General features: G+C 51.3%; 1 protein-coding gene across 2 annotated transcripts; it reads left to right on the top strand.

The window, feature by feature from the left end:
* The first annotated feature begins 1002 nt into the window (after positions 1-1002).
* UBE2V1 (ubiquitin conjugating enzyme E2 V1) lies at positions 1003-10647 on the top strand. Of its 2 annotated transcripts, none has more exons than XM_069951936.1 (4): positions 1003-1103; positions 7583-7731; positions 8394-8519; positions 9964-10647. In XM_069951936.1, exons 1-4 carry the CDS (start codon positions 1082-1084, stop codon positions 10108-10110), a joined length of 444 nt encoding a protein of 147 aa, XP_069808037.1. In that variant the 5' UTR covers positions 1003-1081; the 3' UTR covers positions 10111-10647. The 2 variants fall into 2 exon arrangements, with proteins under 2 accessions (XP_069808037.1, XP_069808038.1); XM_069951937.1 differs by lacking the exon at positions 1003-1103 and adding an exon at positions 1174-1443.
* Positions 10648-11526: the final 879 nt, after the last annotated feature.

The following is an 11526-nucleotide window of genomic DNA, read 5'->3' as shown; positions in this document are numbered from 1 at the left end:
CCAGTCACTGACCGCAGTGGTGCCCCGCCCCAGTCACTGACCGCAGTGGTGTCCCGCCCCAGTCACTGACCGCAGTGGTGTCCCGCCCCAGTCACTGACCGCAGTGGTGCCCCGCCCCAGTCACTGACCGCAGTGGTGTCCCGCCCCAGTCACTGACCGCAGTGGTGTCCCGCCCCAGTCACTGACCGCAGTGGTGTCCCGCCCCAGCCACTGACCGCAGTGGTGTCCCGCCCCAGTCACTGACCGCAGTGGTGTCCCGCCCCAGTCACTGACCGCAGTGGTGTCCCGCCCCAGTCACTGACCGCAGTGGTGTCCCGCCCCAGCCACTGACCGCAGTGGTGTCCCGCCCCAGTCACTGACCGCAGTGGTGTCCCGCCCCAGCCACTGACCGCAGTGGTGTCCCGCCCCAGTCACTGAGACCCCAGCAATTGCTAAAATGAAAGGGCAGAAGCGCTCAGCAGCACCCACTCTGCCCCCTGTATTCCAGCAATCAGCGGAGGTCTCAGCACCCCCACCCCCACCCATACACACACATGTGACACGCTGCTATGACATGGAAGAAGTTTTTACAAATGAAGTTACACTTAAAGTGGCAGCTGTGCTGTTTGCATAAAGTGAGTGACAAGTTACTAGCAGTGAGCGAGCCCCGAGCCGGTCACATACACAGCACTGTGCAACGTCACTATAGTAATGTGCAAGGTTTGGCGCTGGTTATATCTGGGGTATGTACAGTGGGCCCCTACACGCCCCTCATCCTCCCAATTCTCCCAATGCTCTTTCTCTCTAAAACTACAACCCCCAACATGCCTTGCCAGTGATTCACAGAAAGTAATGTAGCAAGGCACGCTGGAACCTGTAGTTCTGGAAGAGCAGGAAACGCCTCTGACCATAGATCATGCCCTCACCCAATATGGCTGCCGTACGTGACGACGCTCTGTTCCTCTGCCTCTCTCTACGGTGAACGCTGCGCAGTCAGTCACTGCGTGGCCCCGCCCCCTCTCCCCTGTGACAGCCGGCTATGAGGGGAACGCCTGTCATGACGTCATCGAGGGGGCCGGCTCTGGAGCACAGCTAACGCAAGATGGCGGCCACCACGGGCTCAAGTGAGTGAGGAGACGGGGGGAGCGGGGAGGAAGCGGCCGGTGCGGGGGGAGGGGCTCCGTGGGAAGCTGCGGACGGCGGCGGGGGACGAGGCCCGCGGGGTGGCAGCGGTGACTAGAGGTGAGAGGCGGGCTGTCCGGGCCCCGGGGCCTGCTTCCTCCCCGCGCATGACTCTGCTCTGTCAGGAGGCGCACCCCGCCGGGCCCCGGGCCCCCGCCCGCTCTACCGGGCGCCGCAGCCGGGATGTGGAGACACCAGGGGCCACAACATCCGCCCGGCCAGCTTCCGGGACCGGCTCCTGAGGGCCCTGCGGCCTATGGGCTCTCCTAGGGCCACAGCTGGGTATGTACCGGAAGGGAGGCAGGGTGTCCGGTGTGTGTCTGTATGTAGCAGAGCTGAGGGGGTTATATCCCTGTGTGTGTGATGTAGCAGAGCTGAGGGGGTTATATCCCTGTGTGTGATGTAGCAGAGCTGAGGATGTTATATCCCTGTGTGTGTGTGTCTGTATGTAGCAGAGCTGAGGGTCTTATATCCCTGTGTGTGTGATGTAGCAGAGCTGAGGGTCTTATATCCCTGTGTGTGTGATGTAGCAGAGCTGAGGGTCTTATATCCCTGTGTGTGTGATGTAGCAGAGCTGTGGGGGTTATATCCCTGTGTGTGTGATGTAGCAGAGCTGAGGATGTTATATCCCTGTGTGTGTGATGTAGCAGAGCTGAGGATGTTATATCCCTGTGTGTGATGTAGCAGAGCTGAGGGGGTTATATCCCTGTGTGTGATGTAGCAGAGCTGAGGGGGTTATATCCCTGTGTGTGTGATGTAGCAGAGCTGAGGATGTTATATCCCTGTGTGTGTGATGTAGCAGAGCTGAGGATGTTATATCCCTGTGTGTGATGTAGCAGAGCTGAGGGGGTTATATCCCTGTGTGTGATGTAGCAGAGCTGAGGGGGTTATATCCCTGTGTGTGATGTAGCAGAGCTGAGGGGGTTATATCCCTGTGTGTGTGATGTAGCAGAGCTGTGGGGGTTATATCCCTGTGTGTGATGTAGCAGAGCTGAGGGGGTTATATTCTTGTGTGTGTGTGTGATGTAGCAGAGCTGAGGGGGTTATATCCCTGTGTGTGTGATGTAGCAGAGCTGAGGGTGTGATATCCCTGTGTGTGTGATGTAGCAGAGCTGAGGGTGTGATATCCCTGTGTGTGTGATGTAGCAGAGCTGAGGGTGTGATATCCCTGTGTGTGATGTAGCAGAGCTGAGGGGGTTATATCCCTGTGTGTGTGATGTAGCAGAGCTGAGGGGGTTATATCCCTGTGTGTGTGATGTAGCAGAGCTGAGGGGGTTATATCCCTGTGTGTGTGATGTAGCAGAGCTGAGGGGGTTATATCCCTGTGTGTGTGATGTAGCAGAGCTGAGGGTCTTATATCCCTGTGTGTGATGTAGCAGAGCTGAGGGGGTTATATCCCTGTGTGTGTGATGTAGCAGAGCTGAGGGTGTTATATCCCTGTGTGTGATGTAGCAGAGCTGAGGATGTTATATCCCTGTGTGTGTGATGTAGCAGAGCTGAGGATGTTATATCCCTGTGTGTGATGTAGCAGAGCTGAGGATGTTATATCCCTGTGTGTGTGTGATGTAGCAGAGCTGAGGGTGTGATATCCCTGTGTGTGATGTAGCAGAGCTGAGGGGGTTATATTCTTGTGTGTGTGTGTGATGTAGCAGAGCTGAGGGGGTTATATCCCTGTGTGTGTGATGTAGCAGAGCTGAGGGTGTGATATCCCTGTGTGTGTGATGTAGCAGAGCTGAGGGTGTGATATCCCTGTGTGTGTGATGTAGCAGAGCTGAGGGTGTGATATCCCTGTGTGTGATGTAGCAGAGCTGAGGGGGTTATATCCCTGTGTGTGTGATGTAGCAGAGCTGAGGGGGTTATATCCCTGTGTGTGTGATGTAGCAGAGCTGAGGGGGTTATATCCCTGTGTGTGTGATGTAGCAGAGCTGAGGGGGTTATATCCCTGTGTGTGTGATGTAGCAGAGCTGAGGGTCTTATATCCCTGTGTGTGATGTAGCAGAGCTGAGGGGGTTATATCCCTGTGTGTGTGATGTAGCAGAGCTGAGGGTGTTATATTTTTGTGTGTGTGTGATGTAGCAGAGCTGAGGATGTTATATCCCTGTGTGTGATGTAGCAGAGCTGAGGATGTTATATCCCTGTGTGTCTGTATGTTGCAGAGCTGAGGGGGTTATATCCCTGTGTGTGTGATGTAGCAGAGCTGAGGGGGTTATATCCCTGTGTGTCTGTATGTTGCAGAGCTGAGGGGGTTATATCCCTGTGTGTGTCTGTATGTAGCAGAGCTGAGGGGGTTATACCCCTGTGTGTGTGATGTAGCAGAGCTGAGGGGGGTTATATCCCTGTGTGTGAGCCCCAGAGCTTATATTCTACAGGGTGAGATGAGGATGTTATATTCTTGTGTGTGTGTGTGTGTGTGTGTGTGTGTGTGTGCGTGCGTGATGTAGCAGAGCTGAGGATGTTATATCCCTGTGTGTGTGTGATGTAGCAGAGCCGAGGGTGTTATATCCCTGTGTGTGTGGATGTAGCAGAGCCGAGGGTCTTATATCCCTGTGTGTGTGTGATGTAGCAGAGCCGAGGGTGTGATATCCCTGTGTGTGTGATGTAGCAGAGCCGAGGGTCTTATATCCCTGTGTGTGTGTGATGTAGCAGAGCTGAGGATGTTATATCCCTGTGTGTGTGTGATGTAGCAGAGCCGAGGGTGTTATATTCCTGTGTGTGGTGTAGTAGAGCTGAGGGTGTTAGCAGGTTATGTCCCTGTGAGTTAGCCCCTGGACTTAGCCTCAGCTCTGCTACATTGCATCCTGTAGAGTATGTCCCTATATGTGAGGTCAGGAGCCCCAGTACTTAAAGGGATTGTCCACCTAAGAGCAAAAAAATTACATGCTATCTGCTGTTACTCACCAAGTCCCCCTGAGTATTTTGAGCCGTCTCCTGTCTTTCTAGCTGCTGCTTTTCTCAAATTACAAGGTTTTCTAAAAGCCGATTTATATCAAAGATGGCGCTTGCCAGAAAACGACATTTCCCATCATACCTCTCCCTGATTGTTTCATTTGTGTACTCGCCCCCTTAGCTTTCTTTCCTGCCCACTGCACTGTATTCCGTACTGGTGGAGCTGACGACGGGCACATGGGGTAGCCTAGTGCTGCATACCGGGCATCTGTTTGCTGGGCAATGTAGTGCAGGTTTACATTATGTATATTAGACATAGGGTGGTACTGGGAAGGGGATTGTTTAGAATATTATTTTTGGTACCCGGAGAAGTCCGGCCATCTTTTAAATCCAGCAGGGAGAAATTTGATAAGAAGCAGGAACGTACCTCTCCCTGAGCCCGCGGTAGGATCGGCCTCGTGACCCGCTCCAGGATCTCCAGCACTACACACACGTCATGACCCGGCTGATGGACAGGTGGGACACTGCTCCGGTCTCTGATTGGCTGAGCGGCCAGTCCATCAGCCGGGACGTCGTCATAACTCGGGAAAATGCTTTCCGGTCCCAAGGCCGGTCACTGCGGGCACAGGGACAGGTAAGTGCGCACTCCTTATCAAGTTCCCCCAATGCCGGATTTTCAAAATAACAGAACTTCTCTTTTAAACTCTACTCAAAGGGGTTTAAGAAGGTTATATAGATTTGTAATTTACTTTTATTTAAAAATCTCCAGTCTTCTAGTACTTATCAGCTGCTGTATGTTCTGCAGGAAGTGGTGTATTCTCTCCAGTCTGACAGTGCTCTCTGCTGCCACCTCTGTCCATGTCAGGAACTGTCCAGAGCAGCAGCAAATCCCCATAGAAAACATCTCCTGCTCTGGACAGTTCCTGACATGGACAGAGGTGGCAGCAGAGAGCACTGTGTCAGACTGGAGAGAATGGGGGACAGATGTGTATATGGGGGGGGTCATAGATGTACACAATGGGGGGTCATAGATGTACACTATGGGGGGGCAGATGTGTATATGGGGGGGCATAGATGTACACTATAGGGGGACAGATCTGTAGATGGGGGGGGGTCATAGATGTACACTATGGGGGGGCAGATGTGTATATGGGGGGGCATAGATGTACACTATGGGGGAAGGGTAGATCTGTAGATGGGGGGGGTCATAGATGTACACTATGGGGGAAGGGTAGATCTGTAGATGGGGGGGTCATAGATGTACACTATGGGGGAAGGGTAGATCTGTAGGGGGGGGGGTCATAGATGTACACTATGGGGGAAGGGTAGATCTGTAGATGGGGGGGTCATAGATGTACACTATGGGGGAAGGGTAGATCTGTAGATGGGGGGGGGGGGGGGTCATAGATGTACCCTATGGGGGGACAGATCTGTAGATGGGGGGGGTCATAGATGTACACTATGGGGGAAGGGTAGATCTGTAGATGGGGGGGTCATAGATGTACACTATGGGGGAAGGGTAGATCTGTAGATGGGGGGGGCATAGATGTACACTATGGGGGCAGAGGGGCGGGACAGATCTGTAGATGTTGCCTTATATATGGTCTGGATCCCCTATAGATGTATTGTGGGGCCCCTTACTGTCCTGTAGGCAGGGGAGGTATCAGACCTGCTCACCATGGAGGACAGACCACCTTACCTGACTGCTCAGCTGCCTCCCGGTGTCTCAGATCACTTTCTTCCTCATTTTGTGCTTTGTTGTCAGTGGTGTGCTTGCCCCGACCGGTCCTTTATGGCACTGTGCTGCCACATCCCGCTGTATAGCTCCAGCACACACAGCGACACCATCACTCGATCCTGCAGTCCATGCGGCCTCTTCCAGAAACCGGGGACCTCCACATGCGGCCGGGAGGGGAGCGTGTGTATTCGTCCTGCTATGGGGGTGGGTCAGCTGCGGAGAGTATACTTCTCCATGTGCGACCGGGGTTGAGAGGAAGAGAAGGTGTACGCCCAGGCGGAGGGTATACGGGGTATGTGTCCTCCTGCCCCATTCTCCCACCAGTCTGCCCCATGACTCCTAGCTATGCCCCCCTCATCTGTGCCTGTACTACTACTACACCCCTCATCTGTGCCTGTACTACTACTACTACTACACCCATCATCTGTGCCTGTACTACTACTACACCCCTCATCTGTGCCTGTACTACTACTACACCCATCATCTGTGCCTGTACTACTACTACTACTACACCCATCATCTGTGCCTGTACTACTACTGCTACACCCATCATCTGTGCCTGTACTACTACTGCTACACCCATCCTCTGTGCCTGTACTACTACTGCTACACCCATCATCTGTGCCTGTACTACTACTACACCCCTCATCTGTGCCTGTACTACTACTACTACACCCATCATCTGTACTACTACTACTTCTGCTACACCCATCATCTGTGCCTGTATTACTACTACTTCTGCTACACCCATCATCTGTGCCTGTACTACTACTACTTCTGCTACACCCATCATCTGTGCCTGTACTACTACTACTTCTGCTACACCCATCATCTGTGCCTGTACTACTACTACTTCTGCTACACCCATCATCTGTGCCTGTACTACTACTACTTCTGCTACACCCATCATCTGTGCCTGTACTACTACTACTACTACTTCTGCTACACCCCTCATCTGTGCCTGTGATACTACTACTGCTACACCCCTCATCTGTACCCGTACTACTGCTACAGACCTCATCCACTATACCCCCACTACTGCTACAGACCTCATCCACTATACCCCCACTACTACACCCTACCTAGATGGAGGCACAAAGAAGATCTCCTATACTCTATGGGGGCACAGAGTGGCACATATTTGGCAAAGCTACTTATATGGGGCACAGAGGGGGCTTGTCTACTACATGGTGGCACAGGGGGAACACTGGTACAGTTGTCTCAAACATCATTAAAATAATATATGATGCTGCAAAAAAAAAGAGAATCGTCCCCAAATTTTTTTTAATTTTTTTTATTTTATTTTTTGCCCATATTGCCCAACCCTAACAGGATGTAACTCTGGATCAGTACAGGATCAGTAATGTATGTACACAGTGACCCCACCAGCAGAATAGTGAGTGCAGCTCTGGAGTATAATACAGGATGTAACTCAGGATCAGTAATGTATGTACATAGTGACCCCACCAGCACAATAGTGAGTGCAGCTCTGGGGTATAATACAGGGTGTAACTCAGGATCAGTAATGTATGTACACAGTGACCCCACCAGCAGAATAGAGTGCGCAGCTCTGGAGTATAATACAGGATGTAACTCAGGATCAGTAATGTATGTACACAGTGACCACACCAGCAGAATAGTGAGTGCAGCTCTGGAGTATAATACAGGATGTAACTCAGGATCAGTAATGTATGTACACTGTGACCCCATTATAATTACATCCTGTGTTATACTCCAGAGCTGCACTCACTGTTCTGCCCTTATAACATGGATTTGATTTTTTTTCTCCATTTTAAGGTGTCAAAGTTCCTCGTAATTTTCGGCTTTTGGAAGAACTGGAGGAAGGTCAGAAGGGCGTTGGTGATGGGACGGTCAGTTGGGGTCTGGCAGATGATGAAGACATGACACTCACAAGATGGACCGGTATGATCATTGGACCACCTAGAGTAAGTATGAGCGCCTGTGTACAGTAGATGGCGGCACGTGGAGGTGCAGGAATAGAGCTGCCAGGCTGTGCTCTGTGTCACGCTGTACGCTGCCGGTCTTCCTATCCAGCGATGCCTCTATTGTACAGTACTGGGAGTGTGAGGCGTCTGCGTGTACAGTCAGGTGTGATCTCAGGTGATAACCGGCTTTACAGCTTATAGTGAGGAATTCACTCATCATATCTCATCAGTCTCAGCCAGAGCTGCGCTCACAATTGTCCCTAGTCCATCTGCAGTCATGTGACCCATCAGCTGTGAATAAGAGTGACCCCTGAGCTCCCACAATGCTATAAGCACAGTTTATAAAGTGACAGAATTGTGAATGCAGCTCTGGAGATGCTCGTCACTGAATTGCAACAGTGTCGGTCTGCTGCCCCCTGCTGGCAGTGACGGTCTGCTTTTAACCCTTTCTGTGCTGCAGCATGACAATGATGCGGAGTATCCCTGTTTTAGTGAATTTTGAAGGGGGGGAGCAGTATACTTGTGCAGCAGTTGTGGCTGGGACCCCCTGTGTATCTGAGTGCTCTGGGGTCAGCACACTGTTACATGAAAGAATCCTTTCTCCTTTGTACATTTTATTTCTGGTGTTTTCTTTCACAATTTCACTTACTTTTATTTTCCAGACAATCTATGAAAACAGGATATACAGCCTTAGAGTAGAGTGTGGCCCCAAATACCCAGAAGCCCCTCCGTTTGTCAAATTTGTATCAAAGATTAATATGAATGGCGTGAATAGTTCTAATGGCGTGGTGAGTAGGATGGTTTTCCGATACATCACGAGAGGATGAGGAAGGTATAGGGAGAATTAGGATGGTCAGGACCAGTATAGAGCTGATAAGGAGGAAGGTCTGGTTTAGAGAGGAGGAGATAAAAGGTCAGGACCTCTTAAAGAGGATGAGTAGTAAGGTCAGGCTAGGTATTGAGAGGATGTGGAGTAAGGTCAGGCCAGCTATAGAAAGGAGATGAGAAGGAAGGTTAGGCCAGGTATAGAGAGATCAGGAGGAGGAGGAAGGTCAGGACCGGTATAAAGAGTAGAGGAGGAGGAAGGTCAGGACCCCGGTATAGAGAGGAGATGAGGAGGAAGATCAGGACCAGTACAGAGAGATCAGGAGGAGGAAAGTCAGGACCGGTATAGAGAGGAGATGAGGAGGAGGAAGGTCAGGACCCCGGTATAGAGAGGAGATGAGGAGGAGGAGGAAGGTCAGGACCGGTATAGAGAGTAGATGAGGAGGAAGATCAGGACCAGTACAGAGAGATCAGGAGGAGGAAGGTCAGGACCCCTGTATAGAGAGGAGATGAGGAGGAGGAAGGTCAGGACCCCGGTATAGAGAGGAGATGAGGAGGAGGAAGGTCAGGACCGGTATAAAGAGTAGATGAGGAGGAAGATCAGGACCAGTACAGAGAGATCAGGAGGAGGAAGGTCAGGACCCCGGTATAGAGAGGAGATGAGGAGGAGGAAGGTCAGGACCCCGATATAGAGAGGAGATGAGGAGGAGGAAGGTCAGGACCGGTATAAAGAGTAGATGAGGAGGAAGATCAGGACCAGTACAGAGAGATCAGGAGGAGGAAGGTCAGGACCCCGGTATAGAGAGGAGATGAGGAGGAGGAAGGTCAGGACCGGTATAGAGAGGAGATGAGCAGGAGGAAGGTCAGGACCGGTATAGAGAGGAGATGAGGAGGAGGAAGGTCAGGACCGGTATAGAGAGGAGATGAGGAGGAGGAAGGTCAGGACCGGTATAGAGAGGAGATGAGGAGGAGGAAGGTCAGGACCGGTATAAAGAGTAGATGAGGAGGAAGATCAGGACCAGTACAGAGAGATCAGGAGGAGGAGGAAGGTCAGGACCGGTATAGAGAGGAGATGAGGAGGAGGAAGGTCAGGACCGGTATAGAGAAGAGATGAGGAGGAGGAAGGTCAGGACCGGTATAGAGAGGAGATGAGGAGGAGGAAGGTCAGGACCGGTATAGAGAGGAGATGAGGAGGAGGAAGGTCACAGACCGATATAGAGAGATGAGGAGGAGGAAGGTCAGGACCGGTATAGAGAGGAGATGAGGAGGAGGAAGGTCAGGACCTCGATATAGAGAGGAGATAAAGGTCAGAGATCAGGAGGGCTGCGAATGTTTTGCAGGGGGTGCTGTATTCCCCATGGTTGGCTCCTCTCACCGTTGCCCTCTTGTAACTCCTCTGTACTGCAGGTGGATCCCAGATCCGTATCCGTTCTAGCAAAATGGCAGAATTCCTATAGCATCAAAGTCATCCTGCAAGAGGTGCGGCGTATCATGATGTCCAAAGAAAACATGAAGCTCCCGCAGCCCCCCGAAGGACAATGTTTCAGCAATTAAGAAAAAAACAAAACAAAACACGAACACAAAAAAAAGAAAATTGTTCATTGCCCAATGAGAAGGAATGAAGCCGGTCATCTCCACCGTAGTGATTCTCTAGACACGTTGTAGAGCTCCCACGTTCTGGACATCCCCCCAGATGTCGCCCTTTATCTTCAGACGCCGTCTATTTTACTAATAGTTTTTTTTTTTTTGTTTTGTTTATTTTCTCCCCATTTTCAAGATCCGATAATCATGTCCGCGCCGTGTCCGGAGAAAAGCGAAAACTTCTATTTAATTCTTCCCGTGTGCGAGCAGCGTGGCACATGACCTGACTGTGAAGCCGATCACACAATCACCGTTCTGCTGCAGCTTTTATTTCTCTTCCTCTTCGCTGTAGATGTTTAGTAGCGAGCGGCGTCCCGCTCCCCCGCCTGCCATTGTTTCCTCATCAGATTATTATTTTTTTCTGCTCTTTGTGTGTCCAGTTGTCGGACTGGGATTCATGGACTACTAATGAGAATGCGTGCTAACCTGGGTCATCTCCCCCCCCCCCCCCCCCCCCCCCTTGTGTCGTCTCTAATAAATGCTGGATGTGGCAGATTGTGAGTGGCAGCGTTTTATTGGAAGCTCCGGAGCTCCCCCGGTGGTCATATCCTGTGATTGGTGTTCCCAATTGGTGCCCCCCTACATATGTTCCTAAAGCTGGAGTCACAGTTGGCTGTTGCAACAAAGGCTGCCAGGGCATGCTGGGAGTTGTAGTTAAGCTGCAGCTCAGGTGGATGCACCAAATTTTGTGAGGACAGGATGGAAGTTGTAGTTCTGCAAGAACTGGAGAGCCGCAGGTTGGGGAGATAGGATACAGTGGTGGCTATGAGGCCATGATGGGTAAGGGAATAGGCAGCACCAGGGGCTTTCAGGGCATGCTGGGAGTTGTTGTTCTTAGCAGCTGGAGTTGCCGTGGGTCAGTGAATGCTGTTTGCCGATCCCTGCCTTATGCAGGATGTGTGACTTGTATCTTGGTTGTCATCAGGTAAAGTACAGATGTCTAAGGGTCCATTTACACAGAAAGATCATCTGCCAAAGATTTGAAGCCAAAGCCCGGAACGGACTATAAACAGAGATCAGGTCATAAAGGAAAGCCTGAGATTTCTCCCCTTTTTGCATCCATTCCTGGCTTTGGCTTCAAATCTTTGGCAGATAATCTTTCTGTGTAAATGGACACTTAGGCTGCATTCACATGTCCCGTAAAATTGTCTGTGGTCGCGGATCTGCAACCACGGACAATTTTAGGAATCATTAAAATGAATGCAGCCATTTACACGATCCGTGCCACGATAAAATAGGACATGTCCTAGTGCGGATCGCGGCGATCCCCTCGGCGCCCGGCAGCAGACATGACAAGAGTGTGAAAAACAACTACTTACCTACTCCCCC

Source organism: Dendropsophus ebraccatus, chromosome 14 (assembly GCF_027789765.1).
Source record: "Dendropsophus ebraccatus isolate aDenEbr1 chromosome 14, aDenEbr1.pat, whole genome shotgun sequence".
In the NCBI taxonomy this organism is placed as follows: domain Eukaryota; kingdom Metazoa; phylum Chordata; class Amphibia; order Anura; family Hylidae; genus Dendropsophus; species Dendropsophus ebraccatus.
The sequence above is the reverse complement of the archived record's forward strand: the minus strand, read 5'-3'. Positions and strand labels throughout refer to the sequence as shown.